The 23,793-nt window shown below is 39.3% G+C and overlaps 1 protein-coding gene and 1 long non-coding RNA gene across 4 annotated transcripts in view; one reads left to right on the top strand and one right to left on the bottom strand.

Moving 5' to 3' along the window:
* The window catches only part of ddx10 (DEAD (Asp-Glu-Ala-Asp) box polypeptide 10), a 217,265-nt gene that overhangs the window by 5,524 nt on the left and 187,948 nt on the right, over nucleotides 1-23,793 (top strand). Inside the window, exons 2-6 of the mRNA XM_052026644.1 lie at nucleotides 5,919-5,979; nucleotides 10,502-10,632; nucleotides 11,886-12,044; nucleotides 14,994-15,114; nucleotides 20,959-21,148. Of these exons, the coding sequence (XP_051882604.1) occupies nucleotides 5,919-5,979; nucleotides 10,502-10,632; nucleotides 11,886-12,044; nucleotides 14,994-15,114; nucleotides 20,959-21,148 (662 nt within the window). The remainder of the gene's footprint in view (nucleotides 1-5,918; nucleotides 5,980-10,501; nucleotides 10,633-11,885; nucleotides 12,045-14,993; nucleotides 15,115-20,958; nucleotides 21,149-23,793) is intronic.
* LOC127576216 (uncharacterized) lies at nucleotides 3,623-14,711 on the bottom strand. 3 transcript variants are annotated; one of them, XR_007957185.1, is made up of 4 exons: nucleotides 14,663-14,693; nucleotides 13,370-13,444; nucleotides 8,881-9,029; nucleotides 3,623-3,909 (listed from the first exon to the last, which is right to left on the bottom strand). It is a non-coding gene; the product is annotated as an uncharacterized LOC127576216 (long non-coding RNA). The 3 variants fall into 3 exon arrangements; XR_007957184.1 differs by lacking the exon at nucleotides 13,370-13,444 and having other exon boundaries at nucleotides 14,663-14,694; XR_007957186.1 differs by lacking the exons at nucleotides 3,623-3,909; nucleotides 8,881-9,029 and adding an exon at nucleotides 11,736-11,987 and having other exon boundaries at nucleotides 14,663-14,711.

Here is a 23,793-nt window from a genome sequence, read left to right as displayed (position 1 = left end):
AGAAAGGTACAGAAAATGATCAAAAAGTCCAATGGAATACTGCCTTTATATATAAAGACAATTAAGGGATAGAAATTATAGTACAGTTGTACAAAGCCCTGGATAGAACACACCTGGAATTTTAATGATTTTGAGTGTCTCATCTTAGAAGGAACATATTGGATAGAGTGCAACATAGACCAATATTGACTTACAAGGTTGATATGGACTCAGAATAAATTGGAGAGGTTATAGAAGCTCAACCTGGATTTCCTGGAATTTAGAAAATTAAGGAATAATTTAATAGAAATTTTTAAGATATTTAAGGGAAATGATAGGATAGTAAAGATCTTTCAAGTGTGGAGTTGAGAAGCATTTCTAATTTTATGGTAGAAATTTGGAACTCTTCTCCAAATAGTAATTAATGCAAGGTCAGTTATTAATTTTATTATTTTTCTTTTGTTTCATACGTTGGGCATCTCTACATCATGGTTCTAGTTTCTGGTCTGATTATGGTTCGAGAACCATAAATGACTCCTTGGCCTCATTGATCTATTTGAAATGCTTCAAGACAGATGCTTGTGGCATTTGCATGGCTCCTTTCTGAAGTAGATTGCCCTGGAGGTGGACGTGGATGTGTGTTGTACTGGAATTTTGTATACAGTTTTGTGTCAGTCCATGGATCAGAAAGCACCTAGACATTTGAGTTCTCATTCTCATTGGAGAGAGGTTCCATTACACATTTTCTATATGTACATTCACAGACTTGAGGAGCTTTATAGGTAATCCTTTCACAATATTGTACCAATTAAACACCCTGTTGCTGTCAAATTCCAAGTACTGATTGACTGGCTCTATTAAAACATAACATTTAAAAAAAAAAGTAGCAGGAGTAGGCATAAGGCTATTCAATAAGATTGTTCCTAATCGGATGTTGGCACCAACACTTCTCTGCTTCACTGTAATCCTTGACTTGCCTATCATTCAAAGATTAGTTAATCTCAGCCTTAAAGACATTAAATGACTTGGTTTCTAACTTTATGGGTTAGGGGATTCCAAAGATCCATTACTTTAGGACCAGTGACTATAGTTCTGTTAGTTTTAAATTAGTTATGGAAAGGGACAGAACTGGTCCACAAATTAAAGTTCCAAATTGGGGCAAGACAAATTTTGACAGTATGAGACAGAAAATTGCAGAAGTTGATTGGAATAGGTTGTTTGTGGGCAAAGGGATGTCCAGCAAGTGGGAAGCTTTTAAAAGTGAGATAATGAAAGTTCAAGGTCTGCATGTTCCTGTTAGAGTGAAGAGCAGGTGTAGGAAATTCTGGATGAGGGATAGAGAAGCTCTGGTCAGGTACAGGCAGCTGAGATTAAATGAATTTCTTTAGGAGAATGAAGGGTGATCTTTTAGAGGTGTATAAAATCATGAATGCACAGTCTTTTTTCTAGGTTTGGGGAATCAAGAACTAGAGGGCATATAAGAGAAACAAAGGACTGCAGATGCTGTCTCTGTCTGTTCCAAGCCTTCTCTGGCCCCATTCCTCAACTCTTTCTCCGCCATATCGATGACTGCATTGGTGCCACTTCTTGCACCTGTGCGGAAGTCGACAGTTTCATAAATTTCGCCATTAATTTTCACCCAGCTCTCCAATTCACTTGGACTATCTCTGACATCTCTCCCCTTTCTTGATCTCTCCATTTCCATCTCAGGAGATTCTTTATCCACCGACATCTTCTACAAACCCACAGACTCTCACAGCTACCTTGATTACAGCTCCTCCCACCCTGTCCCTTGCAAGGACGCTGTTCCTTTTTCTCAATTTCTCTGCCACATCTGCTCCCGTGATGAGGCTTTCAGCTCCAGGACATCTGAGATGTCCAACTTTACTAACCGTGGCTTCCCCCCAACTGTGGTTGAGAGAGCTAGCACCCTCATCTCTGCCATTTCCCGCACCTCTGCTCTCAGACCCACCCCTCCCAGATCCAATGGGGATAGGGTCCCCGTTGTCCTCACATTTCATCCCACCAGCCTATGTATCCAACACATCATTCTCCACCCCTTCCACCATCTCCAATGGGACCCCAGCACCAAGCATATCTCCTTCTCCCCACCCCTTTCTGCCTTTTGCAGTGACCGCTCCCTCCACAACTCCCTAGTTCACTCCTCCCTCCCCACTCATCCCTCTCTCACCCCGGGGACTTTCCAGTGCCTCCACCATAGGTGTAACACCTGCCCCTACACCACCTCCATCCAAGGACCCAAACAGTCCTTTTAGGTAAGATGGGGATTTACCTGCACCTCTCCCAATATCTACTGCATTTGGTGCTCCAAGTATGGCCTCCTCTACATTGACGAGACCAAACACAGACTAAGTGACCATTTTGTAGAACACCTGCGCTCCATCCGTAACCGTGATCTGCATCTCTCTGTTGCCAGTCATTTCAACTCCCCCTCCCACTCCATCACTGAATTGTCAGTCCTTGGCCTCCTCCACTGCCAGGAGAAGTCCAAGCACAGACTGGAGGAACAACACCTCATTTTCTGTCATGGGACCTTGCAGCCTAATGGCATGAACATTGAGTTCTCCCACTCTAAGTAACCCAACCACCCCCCCCCCCCCCCAATGCCTCTTTTCCTTTTCCTAGCCTATCTTTTTTTTAACTCACCTATTTTTTTTCTTACTCTCCTCCCCTCCCTCCATAGGGTACCTGCCTCAATACCTTTGACCCATCCCCTGGTAGATCTGCTCTCCCCTCCTCCCCCACATCTGCCTATCACTGTCTTTTACCTGCATCTACCTATCACCACCTTGTGCCCACCCCGCCTCCCCTCTTGTCCACCTATCACTGCTCTGTTTATCCCCCCTATATATTGGGCTTAAAAAAAATTCAACTAGAGGGCATATGTTGAGGGTGAGGGGGAGAGATTTAATAGGAACCTGAGGGGCAACTTTTTCACTCAGAGGGTGATTTGTATATGGAATGAGCTGCTAGAGGAAGTGGTTGAGGCAGGTACATTAATAACATTTAAAAAGCACTTGGACAGGTACATGGTTTAGAGGGATATGGGGCAAACCCAGGTAAATGGGAATAGCTTAGATGGGAAACTTTGTTGGCATGGACCAACTTGGCCAAAGGGCCTGTTTCCTTGCTATATGACTCTCTGAAAGGAGAAATTCCTATTCATCTGTTTTAGATGGTGATCCTTTATTGTGAAACCTTACTCTGTAGTTCCAGATTACCGAAGGAAACAGCCTCTCAGCATTTAACTCCCTCAGATCTCTCACTAAATCCCAGTGAATATAGGCTCAACCCTCAACGGTGGTGGAGGCGGATACAATAGGGTCTTTTAAGAGACTGTTGGATAGGTACATGGAGCTGAGAAAAATAGAGGGCTATGGGTAAGCCTAGTAATTTCTAGGGTAGAGACATGTTCAACACAGCTTTGTGGGCTGAAGAGCCTGAATTGTGCTGTAGCTTTTCTATGTTCTCTAATGTGATAAACCTCTCTTCATAACATAGTTCCTTCATCCCAGGACGTAACACTCCTTCAATGAATCGTCTCAAATACAAGTATTCGCTTCTTAAAAAAGGAAACCAGACTGTATACGGTATTGGTTTATTATTATCACTTGTACCGAGGTACAGTGTAAAGCTTGTCTTACAAACTGATCGTACAGGTCAATTCATTACACAGTGCACTTACATTGAGTTAGTACAGAGTGCATTGATGTAGTACATTTCAAAAACAATAACAGTATAGAGTAAAGTGTCACAGCTACAGAGAAAGTGCAGTGCAATAAGGTGCAAGGTCACAACAAGGTAGATCGTAAAGTCATAGTCCATCTCATTCATGACCTGTACAGTTGTACCAGAACCTGACTACTTTTATACTCCATTCTCCTCGCAAGGAAGGCCAACATTCCAGAACTGGGGAAGAGAGAAAACTAGTTTAGTTTTATGTTGCAGAAATGGTAGAGAGGGTTGGTTTGGACAAAGGAAGTATCTCTGGCCCAGGGTTTTCATAAATCAAATACCCTATGACACCTAGATTTGTATTCATGAATAATTCTGTCAAGGTTGCCATGTGAATAAACTAAATATGGTAATTTGGTTTTTAATTTTTGTACATTCTTAATTTGAGAAGGAAAGCTTTCAGGAAATGTAGAGCTCTGATCAGGCTGCTAATTGGTAACATTTTGGAGCAAAAACTGGTAAGGCACTATTTTGAGTACTACTGAATGCTTCTTTGTAATTACTAACTTGATTAACATTTGTTCATAGTTTATTGGTCATAGTTTTATAGCTATTTTCCAGGTAGTTAGTTAGACTGGTGTAACTTAATTTGCTACTTTAGCTTATGATGGCTAAAAACAGTTTGATAATTAAAGTTTGGGAGTCATTTTAATTATTAGGAAACCCCTTTACTGTTGCATATTATAGATTCCATGACACTGTATAAATAACCCAGGGATTTTGATGTTTGGGACAATATTTATTCCTGAGCAGATAACTAAAGCAGATCAAATGTTCATTATTAAGTTGCTGTTTGTTAGAACAGATGATTCACATGCAGAAAAGTCTATTTCCTTGTTTTATGACTACACTTTTAAACTTTTTTTGGCTGTAAAATACATGGGAGTGTCCTGTAATATTTTCTTGGTCTTTGAAATCTTGTCTTGTTGTAGTAGAAACAATGGATTCAGTTTTAAAATATTTTAAATTGGTACTCAGAAACACGTGTTAGTAATAGCAAATATTTTTGAAGAAATGCCTACTGTAACACCTACCTACAGTTAAGGCCAAAAACTGCAGATACATTTTTAGTGTGACAATATAGGGATTTAAAATTCTATTTTCTATTAAAAACAGAATGAGTGGTCAGTCTGCAGTAATTAGATTCTTAATTACCAGAGCAGTATTTTTATTAATAATTTGTATGTGTTTTTAAATGAGAAATGTTAATTTTGTTATTGCTTCATGTCATTTATACCCAACATGGAAATTTTTATCTTGGTCTGTATTTGCAAAATAATTACCCATTTGTCAAGTTAATAGTTCGTAAAGGTAAAGAATTTGGTTGTTCTGTGCTTCAAATTAAACTCAAAATAAAATCTTGTTGATACAGTTTCTTTTGCACACAATGGTCAGTTGTTTCTGGGAGATGGACAAATGAGGCAGAAACATGAATATAGTTCTTATATAGAATAGAATATAGAACAGTACAGCACAATACAGGCCCTTAGGCCCACAATGTTGTGCCGATCTTTAACCTTCACCTAAGACTATCTAACCCCTTCCTCCCACATGTCCCTCTATTTTATATTCCTCCATGTGCTTATCTAGTAATCTCTTGAATTTGACCAATGTACCTGCCTCCACCACTGCCCCAGGCAGCACATTCCACAGCCCAACCACTATCTGGGTAAAAAACCTTACTCTGATGTCTCCCTTGAACTTCCCACCCAATACTTTAAAGCCATGCCCTCTTGTATTGAGCATTGGTGCCCTGGGAAAGAGGCGTTGGCTGTCCACTCTAACTATTCCCCTTAAAATTTTGTACGCCTCTATCATGTCTCTTCTCATCCTCCTTCTCTCCAAAGAGTAAAGCCCTAGTTCCCTTAGACTCTCCTCACAATGCAAATTTTCATAAAATTATTTTCCTACCATATTCCTCTTTGTTTTCCTGACTTACCATTTATCACGCCTTTTTTTAGAAAAAGTTTTTTTTAGATTGTTTGATGAAAGGGTGTGACTTTATACAGATTTCTAAAAGTTGGTTCCTAAGTTTTTACCCTATTTGGATGAAAAGTTGAAAGGCTTCCAATATTGTCAACAATTGGAAAGTGACGAAGAAACTAGTTGTAACTTGTATAAGGAGTGTAAAGATATGCAAATCTTTGTGAAATGTACTAATTAATACCTTTTTTGACTTTCAGATAAATGCCAACGCGATATTGCAATTTTCAGATTTTCCATTGTCCAAAAAAACTATTAAAGGTATGTACTGTCCTATTTTTCCCATTGCTGTTTGTATAAAAAAAACACGTTATATAGACTATGATAATATGCATACAAGGTTCAAACTTGTGAGAATGACCCCTGAACAATAAGTGACCCGTGGGGAAAATGTGCCCATTCAACTGGAAGTTAGGAGTGTGTCTAATTTGACACTTTTCTGATGGAACCAAAATAGTGCAGAATTCAGAGTGTGAGAATTATTGTTATACTAATAATCTGAAGTATACTTTTGCAACTTTCAAGATCAGAGCTGAATCTTCTTTATGGTATATTTGCTGGAGAGTTGAGGAGAAAGGAATTGGACTATATTTTGATGGTGAATGCTTCAAAATTACCTAACCATGTACGGGAAAAATATTAAAGACTAGACAAGTTTTTCTGTTTTTTTTTCTGTTTCATTGAAGCTTAAAGGCTTAGGACCAAGATGACAATGATGTATTTAAATGTTATGTTTTGTTTCTATCCTTGCCCTCTTAACAACTATTGATTACTTGTTAAGTTTACTTTTGTGGCGACTCACCGTTTAGTCGGGCGAACCGGCTTGGCAGTCGGGTCGCGAGGCGTCGGAGCGACGAGGCCCAAGATGGCGGCGGGCCTCGTCTTTCCGAGCGACGGGGACAACCCGCGTGCGGGAAAGTCTTGATGACGTAGTACTTACGTCATTGCCGGTTGCTTTGGGCGGGAACATTCTTCCTTAAAAGGCCCGCGCAAGGCGGGAAAATAAACCAGTTCTTGTTTGGCAATCCTCCGACTAGTGTCTTGTTTTATTCCGCGGTAGCAACCGCTACACTTTTTTTTGGATTATTAATGTAAGAAAATGCTAATGGAATGTTTAATGATTTATTGCCTATTTTAGTGTCTCTGGTAGTTTATTTCTCAGAGATGATACCAGAACTGAGGTTATATCTAAGGATAAAAAGGGACCTTTTTTTTTGGAAAGTGGAAAGATGAAGGATTAATCTGATCAGTGGCTTACTTTATGTAATGGATTGATAGGTTAGGTGTGGAGATGTTGCCATTTATGGAGCAATGGATAACTAAGGGCATGAGCAGGCTGATGGGCATATGCACGGCAGATGAAGTTTATTGTAGAGAAATGTGAGGTAATGCATTTTGTATGGAAGAATGAGGAGAGGCAACATAGGATAAAAGGTGCTGTTCTAATAAGGATGCAGGAGCAGAGGTATCGATGATAATCTAGAAAACAGTCTGTATCACAATTTTACTTAACCTGAAGCTGCTTCATCTGTGCATGTGTCAAGAAATGTGAATTGGGAAAAAATACATTTTGTGTTTACTTCTTTTTCCACATAATTTCTGTAAGAGTGAATTTTATTCCATATCTCAAATTTTTGGCCAATGATTTGTGAATTCTCTAAGGGCAAATTTCCGTTACCCCTAAGGCTGATATGTTGGGGTTGCTTGTAATAAGACTTGTACAATTCTGGGCTTGGTCAGTAGAGGCATTGAGTACAAAAAGAGGGAAGCTATATTAAATCTTTTTAAGAACAGTGGGCCAGGAAAGATTTATGAGAATAGTTCCTGAGATGAGGAAACCACAATTACAAGAATGGTTTAGGCAGGCTAGGACCATGTTTGTTGTCGGAGAAGGCTGAGGGAGATTTGATGGGAATATAAAATGGACCCTGTGGATAGGGAGAAGCTGTTCTCTTTGGTGGAGGCATTGAAGATTGGAAGTCACAGGCAAAAATAAAAAGGAAGAAAATTAAGAATGTCATGAAGAAAATTTTTTTTTTACATAACGTGGTTGGAATCTGGAATGCACTGCCTACAAATTTGGTGGAGGCAGGTTCCATTGTGGCCCTCTGAATAGATCTAGCTGCTCAAATTTAGGAGTCTCTGATGTGCTGTGAACCATCAGCAGCAGAAATGTATACTACTACGATCTCTAACCTCGTGGTTTGGCACTTTCACTCTGCTGACAAGCCAGAATGTCACCCCTGGTTCAATGGGAACACATAAAGGTAATACTTAAAAATGTGCTGCCAACCTGATGAATTTGCAACACAGGATTATATCCTTGCTTGACAGAAAATAGTTTAGCTATGTCCATTGCATACTATCTTGCAAACAAAGGATGCAATTAAAGTTCTGCAGACCTGCCATATCTATTTGTGCATGATGGTGTAGAATTAAGAAGCTACCTGGAGATGGAGGTGATGCCTAGAATATCCCTATCGTCAGTGATGGCAAGGCCCAAAGTGTGAGTGCCAAAAACAAGGCCGAAGCAGTCAAGACAATGTTCATCCAGAAGTGCTGATTAGATGCTCCACCTTGGCTTCTTCTTGAGATGTCACCATCACAGAAGCTAGTCTTCAGCCATTTTGATGTAGTCCATGTGAAATCAACATTAGCCATCTCATGTTACTAACATATGGCTGAGAGCATTGGATACAGCAAATACTACGGGACCAGAAAATATCCAGGCTGTGGTACTGAAGATCTAGCTCCAGAAGTAAGTGTCTCCAGCCATCCTGTTTCGCTGGCAACTACTCACATGTGGAAGATCGCCCAGATATGTCCTCTGTGCAAAAGTCAGGATGAATCCAGTCTAGCTAATTATTGCCCATTCAGACTGGTCTCAGTTGTGGCCAAAGTGGTGGAAGGTATCATTGATAGTACAATCAAGTGGCACTTTCTCCCCAATAACCTAATGCCTGGTTTGGGTTTCACTTGGTTCCAGATTTCATCGCAGCTTGATCCAAATATGGACTAGAGAGCTGAATTCCTGAGGTGAGGTGAGATGAGAATGACTATCTTTGATATCAATGTGACCTTCACTGATTGCGGCATCAAGAAGCCCTAGTAAAACTGGTCAATGAGTATCGAGGGAAAATACACAAATGGTTGAAGTCATACCTCGCACAAAGAAGATGGTTGTAATTGTTGGAGGTCGATCATTCCAGGCCTATGATATCACTGCAGGAGTTCCATACAGCAGTGTCCTGAGTCCAACAATCTTTAGCTGCTTCATCAATGACTTCCCTTCCACCAGGATGTACAAACAGCTGCAAACAAACTTCAATTCCATTTGTAACTCCTCAACAAATCATGCAGACCATACATGAATGCAGCAAGACCAAGATAGCATTTGGATGTGGGCTTATAATTCACAAGTAACATTTGTGCCGCGAAAATGCCATGCACTAACCATTTTTAACAACTAAAAAACCCAACCATCTGTCCTTAATATTAAATAACATTACCATTTCTGCATCTGCTATTACCAATGTTCTCAAGGAAGTCATCAGAAATTCAGCTCGATGGTATGAATACTGTGGCTACATCAGCAGTTAGAGTTTGGGTATCCTGTGTTGATTGACTCATCTCATGACATCTCAAAGCATTTCCATGATGTAGGAAGTCTGATTATAGATTCTCCCCACAGGTGGATAAGCACAGCTCCAGCAACACTCAAGCTCAACATTATTCAGGACAAATCAACCTGCTTCCCATTCATCCATCCTCCTGAGCTCTGGTGCGGAGTGGCTGCAGTGTGTACCACATACAAAAGCTCTGCAGTACCTTGCCTAGCTCCTCCAACAGCACTCCCAGAGCCCATAACCTATGGCAGCAAGAAGGAGAAGGGCTTCGAGTACATGAAAATATCACCACCTGCCCATTCCCTGTGAAATTCCACACTGACGACTTAAAAATATAGACATTAACTAACGTTAAGATATTAAGCAAATTAACGTCAATATTCTCTCCCATGACAGCATCCCCAGCTCTGAGGCCCTAAACTTATATAAATAAGGCAAATTCAAACCTTTTAGAACTTTTTTGTTTGGTTTCTTAAAATAATTTCTTTGAATTCAACCATAAACTAAAAGAAAAGCAAGTTTTGTTTTTGTCAGAAGTAAGCTGAAAGTTATTAGCATTTGCTACTAAATGCTGAGTCTGCAGCTAAATGATTTGGTGATGATCACAGGAAGAGTTCCCAGTTCTTTTTTGAAAAAAATGATGCTTCCATACAGTCCTCACTGAAAACTCGATCTGGTACCACTGAATGATGTAGTACTATTTCTGAACATTTTTGGAAGAAATTTGGTTATCAAAACGTGTGTGAGCAGAATGACAATATAAACTTGTAAGTAGATATTTGCATCCCCTTCCCACCAAGCCAATACCATTTTCCTTTACAAGTGATGATGGGTAACTATTGGAAGTGAGGTTTTTCCAATATGTTTCAGCATTTGTTTTCTTAAAATATTTTTTTTCAAATAACTTTTAATTGTTGAGGATCATTTTGACAACTGTAACATTATTTTGAGTGTTATGGTATAGGAATATTTAAGGACCAAAGTTAAGCAGATTGTTGGGCACTTCATATTGCAAGATGTTTTATTTACAGTTTTTTTTCAGTGCAGTACTTACATTTGATTAGAGGGGAGGAATACAACTTGGTTGAATTAAGCAGCAAATGAAATGATGCTTGATCTGATCTAAAAATATGTAAAAGCTGTATTCTTTCTTCTAGGCTTGATGGAGGCTGAATATCGCCTGCCGACTGAAATACAGAAACAGACAATTGGCCTCGCCTTACAGGGCAAAGATGTACTTGGTGCTGCAAAAACTGGATCTGGAAAGACATTGGCATTCCTTATTCCTGTAGGTGACTGGGATTCAAGGGTTTGTGAAACTGATTTGATAGGCCAAGGCACAAGCAAAAATGAATATTTATAAAGCAAAAGTTTTTGTAATACAAATCTATTTAATTTAATTCTATCTAAGTGCACTTTTAGTGAAAGGATGCAGATACAATGTGATGAATATATAAGCCATTTCTGTCATAATTATGGTGTTAGAAATTTTTCAGAAATATAAGTGATGGACTGTCTACTTTTTAATATGAGGACTAAGCTGTATCTGCATATTCCCAAGTCTTCTAATACTATTTCACCGGAAGCCTACATTTGGTCTTGGTTCTCTGTGGGCCCTGCCATGAAGATCAATTAATTTTGTGTATTTATTTAACATAGTAGTAATGTAATGAATGAAAGTGAAAAGGTTTTGGTACTTCATTGTCTCCTTTTGCAAACTGAACTACTATTTTTACTTTTGTTATTCTATAAACACAGCCTTGTGGAAGAGGGCAAGTAAGTTAGTGTAGCCTGGCACGATGTTCTGTGCTAACGCCTTTAAATTTGTGGTGTTCTTGGTTATAGTGTAATTTGGTAATGAGGTTTTAGAATTTTATTTGCTTAGGCTATGGGCTAATATTGCTTCAGCAGTATTTCAGTCTATTGTAAAGTTCAGTGTAGATGGTAAGTCGGTCTTTAGAATGATTATATTGGTTATTAGGCAATTCCTGAACACACTATTCTACATTCTATAGATTTCCGTCACTGTTTGGTATGCTAATGTTTGGTTGGATCATACCTGGAGTAATATTTAGTTCTTGGCATAAAAGGAAGGATATATTGGCAGTGGGAATGCATTGTAGTTTTAATAAAATGATACTTGGTTACGGAGATAAATTATGATGGAAAATTAATCAAACAGCTTATTAAGGAACAAAGGGCAAAAGTGTTAATTCATTGATCAGCAAGGAATCTATTGGACAGCAGAACTGGCTGGAAGGGCAAATTGGGTATTTCTTTTACGGAACATAAAGTTACTTTATCTTGGTCTTTTGTGTGTCAATTGTGCATCTGACAAATTCAAACATTCCAAAAACATACCCATGTGAATTTAATAAGTAATCATATAAATGCAAATTCAAAATGAATTTGCAACATTTGCAGCAAGGTCATGGTAATTGCTTCAAAGACAACTTGATGATAAGTAGGAGAAAGTGAATTGTTTTTTGCCAACTCATTAATCAGACAATTGGTTTTCAACTTTTTTTTGCCATTTGGTAGGTACTGGAATGTCTTTATCGTCAGCAGTGGACTAAAGAAGATGGAATGGGTGCTCTCATTATATCGCCCACCAGAGAACTGGCCTATCAGACCTTCGAAGTCCTGCGGAAAGTTGGGAAAAACCATGAATTTTCAGCTGGACTCATAATAGGAGGGAAGGTAGGCATTAAAGTACTTTATAAGTCAAGATGCAAAGTTGTACTAATATTTTAAATATTAGGGAACATGTATTGTGGGTTTTTGCTATAAATATGTTAGACAATTAGCAATATTACCTGTAAACTTCAATGTTCAGATTCTCCCAGCCTTATCACTACAAACGTTAATTGTCTTGATTATTGAATTTTTGAACTATTTTCCATCACTTTGTTAATTAGGTCAGCTTGTAAAAAATGAAAATATTTAAAGAAAAACAATCTTTTAATTTCAAGTATTTTGTCTTAAAGTTGGCATTTTTTGGATGTTAGGTTGGACTTTGTTGTCAAAATAATATTGAAGTTCTGGCTCTCCCTGTTATCTATGTGTAAATATACATAAAGTTTCTGCTGCCAAGCACTTAAGTGTCCAAATTAGCTTTGTAAAAACTGTACCTCATTGTTTGCTTCACCATTGGGATGCTGGATTTGAGGCATAGGGTCAACTGTGATCTTGTTGTGTAGCAAAGGAGGCATAATGTCTGAATGACTTCCTTAACATATTCTTACACTGCCCTTTTGTGGCATCCTTCATTCTATTCCCCTTAAATTTCTCACAGAAAACTCTGCTACTGTGTCTTAACTTTCATCGTTTCCTTTTTACCCTTGTTATTGGTTAAACAAAACTACCATTTTAAAATGTTCACTTTTGCTTTCAAATCCTTCATGGTCTTACCCTTTGCTATATTTCTTTAGCCCTATAGTCTTATGAGGTAAGTGTATTCTAATTCTGGCCTTATTGATCCTCCCTGAATTTAGTTGCTCTATCTTTGTAGCTATGCCTTCAACTGCCAGCATCATGTGCTCTGGAATAGCTTGCCTAAACCTCTAACACACTCTTTCTTCCTGAAATTACATCTTTGATCAAAAAATTGACCTGAATATCCTTTTCTGTATTTGGCAGCAGTTTTTGTTTGATGATGTTGATGTGTTTTGCCACGTTAATCATGCTATACGTGGAAATTTTTGCTACAGGAAATTTAGTCACTAAGTATTTTTAATGATAAGTGATAATTATTGCTTATTTGTCAATCGTTCTGACACTGACACTTAAATTTTACAGTTGCAGTGTTTCATTCCTTCACATGTTTATTGTTTTTGGAGGTTTTATAAATATCTGGATATAAAACTTCACAATTCCTATCTGTCCCATTTTTCTCTCTCTCTGCTGACTAGCCATTTTCATTTTCAGCAGCTTGCCCCACAAAAGGTTTAACAGCTATACATACAAGGACAAGTCTATCTGTGGCACTGTTCACTATATATCCTTTTGAGATTTATGCTACTTACAGTATCTACCCCAAGGCACTGGAAATATGACATCAATGCTCTTTGCGCAAGTCATTCTTGATTCCAAGGAACCGCCTAAGAATTAGCAAGCAAATTTATTCCATTTGAAACTTCAGCACAAAATTGTATTTCAAAAAACATTAGATGCATAATTAGAATTGGGAAACATTTTGCAACTCCCAGTCGGAAAATCATTTATTTAAAACTGTGTATTACTTTTAAATACTTAATTTTACTTAATTTTTTTTCTGTTTGCATATATATCCAGTCTGCTGAATGTGTTCTGTAGCTCTCTGCGTAAAATAATTCACTATGCACGGTCTGTGTGCTTCCCTTTTCTACATCTTGGTTTTAGATTTTGAGACTTTATCAACCATCTTTAGCATGGTAAAATGATTTGTGACTTGTGGGCCTCATTGGCAAAATATCTCACTGCATTTTAGTGTGAATATAAATCAAAATTTTGACGGTGAGCCACATAGATATTAAGACGGGTGTGGTTGGAGAGGTATATTTTGAAGGATTTCTCAATGGAGGATTGGTTAAGTGTGGAAATTCCAGACTTTTAGCCTAGACAAATTGAGGTTCTATGTATATGTTAACTTAAAAAGCTTGAATGTATGTAGTGATTAAAGAAAGGGGCGCACAAGCACCTTCTCTAGAGCAATTGGAAATGAGCAGTAAATGTTGGTCTTGCTAGTGAAGCCTACATCCTTTAAAATGAAATAAATGAATATTATCTTCTAGCAGGCTTTTCTTCACTGTAACACATTTAAACTTATGAACGTTCCTTTAGTAGATACCTTAGGTCATGTAGCAGAATAGTCATCCCCTTTTCCCATCGATTCCTGGATTTACTTGACAGCCAGAATTGTGCGCAGTACTGCAGGCCTGGCTATGTGTGTAATATTGTATAGGATTACTATCACCTCCCTGGGAATTGTGTTCTATTCTTCTTGCTGACCACAGACCGAATTTGAAGTAGTTGATCTAATGGGTGTGACTGCCTCCTGAAACACAACATCCAGGTAACTCTTCCCCCTCCCTAATGCATTAGTGCTTGAAGCTCAGATTCTAGGTCATCCACTTTGAGCCTGCGTTCCTCGAGCAACCAACACTTGCTGCAAATGTGGTCACCAGTTCCCACACTGGGGTCTACCAGTTCCCACGTCACACAAGATCACATGCGCTACAACACATCACCTGATCCTGCATTCCTACTTAATTTAATTAGTTGTAATTTGGTGTCTTTTTGTTTAACTACTATATAAAAAAAACCTTACCCGTTCTTACCTGTGCCTCCTTGCCAAAGCCTCAGATTCCCACTCCTACACTGATCGGCTCCCATAATGGCCGCTCCACTTTACCCTACCTTACCTTTATTGGCTGAGTTGCCACACACTTAGCCAATCACACGTTTTTAAGAAAAAAAGCTGCTAGCTCCTCCCCTCTGCTTTGGCTGCTGCAACTGGAGAAAAAAACTGTCAGGTTAGGGAAAGTCTTTATGGAAAACTTAATTAGGTAATTTGTCAGTCCTATATCTGTTCTTTCTTGCCCTGTTTCTATTGTATAATGTAGTAGTCAATTAAATGTAATTTTTAATACACGTTATTACTTACAATAGGATTTGGAAGGAGAATCGGCGAGGATCCATCAAACCAATATTGTCATCTGTACACCTGGCCGTCTTCTGCAACATATGGATGAGACATCGTATTTCCATGCTTCTGACCTTCAGATGCTTGGTAAGTATGTAAGATCTCAGTGAAGTATGTCTGGGAAAATATGTTTGTGATGGTGGGAAAAACAGTATTTTCAAACATAATTGATATTGATTATTTTCAGATATAACGTAGATTGATGGATCCTTGTCATTCAAAAGAATTGCAAAAATGTCTCCATTCTCCTTCCTCGCTTTCCTTTCCTGCCAATTGTTCACTGTTAGTTGGTCGCTCTAGACTGTTCATTAAATAGTCAACCAGTGAGCAGGGTATTTTAGTGGTGTGCTGAGTGATGCATGTGATCTGTACTTCATGGTGTAGCAGGAGTTGGAATCCAACTGTCTGAGATGTTGTGATGCGGAATTTTGGTGTTCTAGTGCACATCCTTAATCCACCACTGAACTAATTAGCTTCTGGTTAAGTCCTCTGATTTTTAACGTAAGATTCATCATTGTTGAATGAATGTGTTGAGCCTGAAATATTCAGTTTTTCCTGTTCCACTCATTAGATGTAAGTGTTTTACGTTTCTCTGTTTATTTCTGTGGTCACTTTGCTGTGCATCTTCTAATTACTTTATAGTTGATTTCTGAGAGGTATGCAACAATGACTTTAATTTGTTTGAACCTTGTTCTGTTAAGAAGTGCCTGGCCTTCCATTGCAATGTACTGGATATTATGAACTTTTCATGTGGGAGTCAGTCCTCTTATGTTTCTTAATATGTAAAAAGATATACAAGTGTCTGAAGGTTCATTGAAGTTATCAGAATGATTTGAGGTGAAGGAAGGAGTCTGACAGGGCCACATCTTGTTGGTGGACTCGTTCAGTATTTTTCTGAAGCAAGCCCTGATTTAGGCAACAGGAAACAGGTTTAAGTTTGAAGTTGGTTTGAAACTAGTAAATGGATAAGGGCTTTCTGTATTCTTGTGTACTTTTACTTTTATAAGCTAGGGCATAAACAGAAGCAAGGATAGATTAAATGCAAAGTTTGCCTGTGTTTAATAAGAATAATTAAGATAAATGGTGTAATGTTTTAACAGCTGGTGTGATGAGAGGTGGAAGTGGTGTCTGAGTCTCATATCTGAGAAATGCATTGCTGTTGATATATGAAAATGATAATACTTGTCTTGCTGTGTTTTGATAGACCATGACATTTTTTCATGTGAAGGACAAACATTGTGGATTAGAATATAGAACACTACAGCACAGTACAGGCCCTTCGGCCCACAATGTTGTGTTGACATTTTATCCTGCTCTAAGATCTATCTAACCCTTCCCTCCCACATAGCCCCCTATTTTTCTATCATTCATGTGTCTATCCAAGAGTCTCTTAAATGTGCCTAATGTATCTGCCCCCACAACCTCTGCGGGCAGTGCGTTCCATGCACTCACCACTCTCTGTGTAAAGAAAAACTTACCCCTGACACCCCCCCCCCCCCCCATACCTTCCTCCAGTCATCTTAAAATTATGTCCCCTCGTGTTAGCTATTGTCGCACTGGTAAAAAGTCTCTGACTGTCCACTTGATCTATGCCTCCTATCATCTTGTACACCTCTATCAAGTCCCTTCACATCCTCCTCCTCTCCAAAGAGAAAAGCCCTAGCTCGCTCAACTTATCCTCGTAAGACATGCTCTCCAATCTTGGCAACATCCTGGTAAATCTCCTCTGCACCCTCTCTAAAGCTTCCACACGCTTTCTATAATGAGGCGACCAGAACTGAACACAATACTCCAAGTATGGTCTGACCAGAGTTCTATAGAGCTGCAACATCACCTCGCGGCTCTTGAACCCAGTACCCCGACGAAGGAAGGGCAACACTCCATATACCTTCCTAACAACCCTATCGACCTGCGTGGCAACTTTGAGGGATCTATGGATGTGGACCCCAAGATCCCTCTGTTCCTCCACACTGCTAAGAGTCCTGCCATTAACCTTGTATTCTGCCTTCAAATTTGATCTCCCGAAGTGTATCACTTCCCATTTATCTAGGTTGAACTCCATCTGCCACTTCTCAGCCCAGGTCTGCATTCTATCAATATCCTGTTGTAATTTACAGCAACCTTCTACACTATCCACACCACCACCAACCTTTGTATCATCAGCAAACCTACTAACCCACCCTTCCACATCCTCATCCAAGTCATTTATAAAAATCACAAAGAGCAGGGGTCCCAGGACAGATCCCTGCAGAACACCACTGGTCACTGAACTCCAGGCAGAATACACCCCATCTGCCACCACCCTTTATGGGCAAGCCAATTCTGAATCCATACAGCCAAGTTTCCAAGGATCAGATGCCTCCTGACTTTCTGAATAAGCCTTCCATGAGGAACTTTATCAAACGCCTTATTAAAATCCATGTACACCACACCCACTGCTCTACATCCTCAAAGAATTCAGTCAGGCTCATGAGGCATGACCTGCCGCTCACAAAGCTATGCTGCCTGTCCCTAATCAGCCTATGCTTCTCCAAATGCCCATAAATCCTGTCTCCTAAGAATCTTCTCCAGTAATTTGCCCACCACTGAAGTAAGACTCACTGGTCTATAATTCCCAGGGTTATCCCTACTCCCTTTCGTAAACAAAGGAACAACATTTGCTACCCTCCAATCATCTGGCACTACTCCTGTGGCCAGTCAGGACACAAAGATTGTCACCAAAGGTGCAGCAATCTCTTCCCTAGCTTCCTGTAAAAACCTTGGATATATCCTGTCTGGCCCCGGTGACTTATCTATCCTAATGTTTTTCAATTGTTCCAGCACATCCGTTTCCCTCACATTGACATGCCTTAGCATATCACTCTGTTGTATGCCATCCTCACAAACATCAAGGTCTCTCTCTCTCTGGTGAATACTGAAGCAAAGTATTCATTAAGGACTTCCCCTACTTCTTCCGACTCCAGGCACATGTTTCCTCTTTTATCCCTGCTCAGTCCTACCCTCACACTAGTCATCCTCTTATTCTTCGCATACGTGTAGAACGCCTTGGGGTTTTCCTTGATCCTACTCGCCAAGGCCCTCTCTTGCCCCCTTATAGCTCTTCTAAGTCCATTCTTAATCTTCCTCCTGGCTACCTTGTAACTCTCCAGAGTCCTGTCTGATCCATGCTTTCTAAATCTCAGGTAAGCTTCTTTCTTCCTCTTGATGAGATATTCTACATCTCGTGTCAACCACGGTTCCTTCACTCTACCATCCTTACCCTGCCTCAGTGCAACAAACCTATCCAGAGCCCCAGGTAAGTATTCCTTAAATAACTTTCACATTTCCGCTGTGCACTTCCCCAAGAACATCGGTTCCCAATTTACGCTCCCAAGTTCCTGCCTAATAGCATCATAATTCCCCCTCCTCTCGTTAAATGCATTTTCATATCGTCTACTCCTATCCCTCTCCAAGGCTATGGTAAAGGTCAAGGAGTTTGGTCACTATCTCCAAAATGCTCTCCCACTGAGTGATCTGAAACCTGATCAGGCTCATTGCCTAGTACCAGGTCCAGTATGGCCTCTCCTCTAGTCGGCCTGTTCACATACTGCGTCAGGAATCCTTCCTGTACGCACTGAACAAACTCCGTCCCATCTATCCCCTTTACACTAAGGAGGTGCCAATCAATATCAGGGAAGTTGAAATCACCCATGACAACAACCCTGTTATTTTTTCACCTCTCCAAAATCTGCCTCCTGATCTGCTCAGCGTCTCTGCTGCTATTGGGGGGGGTCTGTAGAATAAGAGTGATCGCTTCCTTCCTCTTTCTGACTTCTACCCACACTGACTCAGTGGATGATTCCTCCAGGACATCCTCCCTTTCTATAACTGTGACACTGTCCCTGATCAGCAAAGCCACTCCCCCACCTCTTTTACCTCGGCCCCGTCCCTCTTGAAACATCTAAACCCCAGAATATCCAGCAGCCATTCCTGCCCTTGCGACAGCCAAGTCTCTGTAATGGCCACCACGTCATAGAGCATGGGTAAGTACGAGGAACTAAGTTCGTCAGCCTTGTTCCTGATACTTCTTGCATTAAAGTAGACACATTTCAGCCCATCCAACTGACTGCAATTTTGCCCTTTCAACTGCATATCCTTCCTCAGTCTTTCTACACTCTGCATCTACTTATACACTAAATGATCCAAGCTCTGACCTATCAGTCTGGTTCCCATCCCCCTGCCCCTGTGAAAAGTTTAGTGCACAAAGTGATTTAGAGAGCTGGACTTTGAGGCAGGCACTGAAGCAGATGTTCCATTTGTGAATTGTAATGTGCAAGGATATTGGATATTAACAGAGAGTGACCCAAATTGAGCTAAAATGAGCAAGTGACTTGCATGTTAGGTATGTTACAATGGGTTGCTTATGCTTAGCAATGTTTGTTATATGGCTAAAGATCTATACCTTTTTAATAGGTGATAGAATAAGTTGCAGCTTTGAAAAGCTTACCAGGGAGACCTGAGCTGAGGTAATTCATGGGCAGATCACAGCCCATTTCGAAGGGTGGGAAACGTGCAACTGTTTACAATGTCCATTAAGAATTTGAAAGAGGGAATGGAGTGTTCTGTATCTAAATTTGCTGATGACAATAAACTGAGTGAAAAGCAAATTGTGCAGAGGATGCGGAGAGTCTACAGAGAGATAGAGATAGGTTAAGTGAGTGGGCAAGGGTCTGGCAAATGGAGTACAATATTGGTAAATGCATGGTCATCCACTTTGGAAGGAAAAATAGAAGATCAGATTATTATTTAAATTGTGAAAGATTACAGCATTCTGTTGTGTAGAGAGACTTGGGAGTGTTTGTGCATGAATTGCAAAAGGTTGGTTTGCAGGTGCAACAGGTTATCAAGCAGGCAAATGGAACGTTGGCCTTGATTGCTAGATGGATTGACTTTAGAAGCAGGGAGATTATGCTGCAACTATACAGGGTACTGGTGAAGCTGCACCTGGAATACTGCGTGCAGTTCTGGTCTCCTTACTTGAGGAAAGATATACTGGCTTTGGAGGCAGTGCATTGGAAGTTCACCAGGTTGATTCCAGAGATGAGGGGGTTAGTCTATGAGGAGAGATTGAGTCGTCTGGGACTATACTAGCTGGAATTCAGAAGAATGAAGGGGGTCTTGAGGAAACATATAAAATTTTGAAAGGGATAGATAAGATAGAGGCAGGAAAGTTGTTTCCACTGGTAAGTGAGATGAGAACTAGGGGACATTGCCTCAAGATTCGGGGGAGTAGGTTTAGGACTGAAATGAGGAGGAACTGCTTTCCCAGAGAGTTGGGAGTCTATGGAATTCTCTGTTCAGGGAAGCAGTAGAGGCTACCTCATTAAATATATTTAAGACGCAGTTAGATAGATTTTTGTATAGTAGGGGAATTAAGGGTTATGGGGAAAAGGCAGGTAGGTGGAGCTGAGTCCACAACCAGATCAACCATGAACTTATTGAATGGCAGAGGAGGCTCGAAAGGCCAGATGGCCTACTCCTGCTCCTATTTCTTATGTTCTTATAAACTTGTAGTGCCTGTTGGAAATCTGGTTATGAATACATACCTTATTCTTTGGACGCAATGCATTGAAAATCCAACTCATTGCTACACCTTGCGGCTCTAGGGCAGTGTGATGGTTTGTTGGACTAAAAAGGGATAATGTTGCCTTTAATTTAATAGAATATGTTATTAAGATCCTTTTGAAGGATATTTGAAATTTTCGAGTGAGGTTGATTTGTGTTAAGAACTGCATTGTATACAATTTGAAGAGAACATACCTGTATTTAAAACATGCTTATAATAGCCAGTCTAAATTACTGTTATAATGTGTAGATTTCAGCTACTAACGTATTCTGACTGTAGCTGAGTATCTTTGCCTTTGTTAAAATGTCATTTTCTTCTTTTCTTAGTGTTGGATGAAGCTGATAGAATTTTGGATATGGGGTTTTCTGAGACGATGAATGCCATTGTTGAAAATCTGCCCACAAAACGTCAGACTTTGCTTTTCTCAGCAACTCAAACTAAATCTGTGAAGGATTTGGCACGACTAAGTCTGAAAGACCCGGAGTATGTTTGGGTGCATGAAAAAGCGAAATTCAGGTAGGTTGTCATTTGGATGAACATAACAAGTTTGGAAATTACAATGGATTCTCAAACTTTTATTTCCTTTAGGTTAGGCATTAAATTGTGGCTTTGCCAGTGAATATCTAATTGTAATCATTTTATTTCAATGTACCACTCTTAAATACTAAATGTTCTCTGGCTATTGACAGCTTGCCTCTTGCAACATGTATAATTGACAGAGTTTTTATCATTTGTCTGTTTTTCTTGAACTCCAAATTTAATTAATAAAATCAATGAAGTTAGAACATAAAAATATTATTTACCCTCTTCATATTGCTCCTTCAGTCTTCAAGATTTGATTTTTTTTCATTTTTTTGTTTGCTCTTGTCCTTTTCTCCTTGCTTGTCATGCCTACATATACAGCATGCCTTGCCCTTGCTTATGCAATTGTGTGTTGGTCTCAATCCACACATAGTTTTTCCATTTAAAATTGAATAAGGAATGGTGGATCACACTGCCTTAGCAACATGAAGAATGAACAATCTACATTTCTCTAATGGTGAAAAAAGAAATTCAAATTCCCTGAAATGCAAATAAGGGAAGCACATCTTCATCTCAAAACAAAATCAACACTATTCAATTTTTTTTTACATTTCTTAGTAGGTGTAGTAATTATTCATGGGCAAGGAATGTTAAATCAATGGATGATAGTCTAGTCTAATTATTTGTAGATTATCTTGATTTCAGATGACATTTTCACTGTGGCAATGTGGGATTCTGCTGCTGAAGTTAAATTCATTTCTCATTGGTAAAAGTTCATCACTTGCAAACTTGCATTATTTTATTGTACTATACTCAGTGGCCATTAAAATGGATGTCAGTTAATTGGAGGTCCCCAACATCTCTTTGCAGTATTTCTCTTCAGAAGGGGTATATTTCTTATCTTCCTCTCCCCCATCCTCCTCAACTTCCCAACTTCCCATTCTTTACTCGTTGGACACTTGGATTAACATTTTTATAACTGTGCTCCTGGCAGTACCAAGAAACCATCTAGTGTGGTTGCCTTCTTGCAGATTGAGGCATAGATGTTAAGAAAACTAATTGTTATTGTCAAATTTCAGTCTTGATGGACAAGGTGAAGAACTTACGGATTTTAGATTTAATATTTGTTTGATTTACTATATTTGGATATAGCATATAGCATTGCTGAGCTGAGCCCTGCAACTACTTTCCAATGTTTTTGTATGTTAGGTTTCATACAAACTGTGTAGGGCATGTGCTTTAGGTTGAGGGAGCTAGATGAACAATCAGTAAGCACAGAATGGCACATCAGTTTCCGAATGAGACACAATTGCAATTAGGCATTGTACTTGATGTTTTTTTGTTACGTATAGAGATAAAACATTTACTCTAACTCAACAAAGCTTGTATTTCCAGAGAGTTGTGTACATTCCTAGGTTTATATTTATAGGTAAGCACACGGGGCTTGCTCTTCCATAGTCAGGTCTTTGTGTTTGTAGCAGCTTTGTTGGGGATAATGGAAGAATGTACTAATAATGTTTGTCAATAAACTTTGTAGTGTTCATAACGATATTCAATATTTTGGGAAACTAGCTCCTCAATAATAACAACTTCCAGTGAACGTAATGCTACATACCTTACAATTCATACCTTCATTCGTGTCCTGTATACTTTTGACATACCCACTGCATTAGATTTGTTCTTGAGTTGACCGTTGCATTGAAGCTCACTTAGCTTCATTTGAATGTTTGCTGAAGCACATTCACTGCTGATGTAAAAAGGGTTTTCAAGATCCATTAGCTCTGGCAATCTGTCATAAAAGATTTGGAAATTTTAGTGGTTGCTGAAGAAATTAGATTTATTGCAGCAATTCATGCTTTAACAAATTCAATCAACTAATCAGTGTGGAAAAGTATGCACTTTCTTTGGTTCCATTTATCTGGTCAAAACCGTCGATTCAAGATAATGTTAGGTGGTCGTCTTTTCTGAGTTTCAGCCAGCCTTGATCATACTGTTAGTTTTTTCGATCTATGTCATGTCTGTGCTACGTGGAGCTCTGTTCTTTTTAACTAGTTGTTCTTATGGCAGCCATGTACTTAGGTTTTATTGCATTAGTGTATAAGTATTTTATTGCAATAGGCAATTTCTGCCATCGTCTTAAATTACCTCAAAAAGCATTATTGTTTAATAACAACTGTGGTAAAACTGTAGAATTATTGAATTGTTATGGCACAAAAGAAGTCCATTTTGACCATCAAGTCTACCCTAATTTGGAGCAATCTATTCAGACAGATTCTCCCTGTACTTTCCTTGAAACCCTGCAAATTATTTTTTTCTCAATGCCTAACCAATTTCCTTTCTTAAAGCCTCAATAAATTGTGTTACCGCCTCTGCAGGCAATGACATCCAGACCATAATCACTCTGTGTGAGAAATAAAAGATTCCTTTTCCCCACATTCTTTTCACCTATACCTCACCTTGTAACTAGTCACTGTATTTGAACCTGCCATAATCTTGTACACCTTTATTAAATTTCCTTTCAACCGTCTTTGAGAAGAATAGTCTAGATTTGTAGCTGAAATCTCTCAATCCTAAAATCATTTACAATGTTTAAAAACAGTACTAAAATGATTATGGTGTATTAAAAGCAAAAATGCTGG

This window comes from Pristis pectinata, chromosome 11 (assembly GCF_009764475.1).
Source record: "Pristis pectinata isolate sPriPec2 chromosome 11, sPriPec2.1.pri, whole genome shotgun sequence".
In the NCBI taxonomy this organism is placed as follows: Eukaryota; Metazoa; Chordata; class Chondrichthyes; order Rhinopristiformes; family Pristidae; genus Pristis; species Pristis pectinata.
This window is presented reverse-complemented; position numbering and strand designations above follow the sequence as displayed.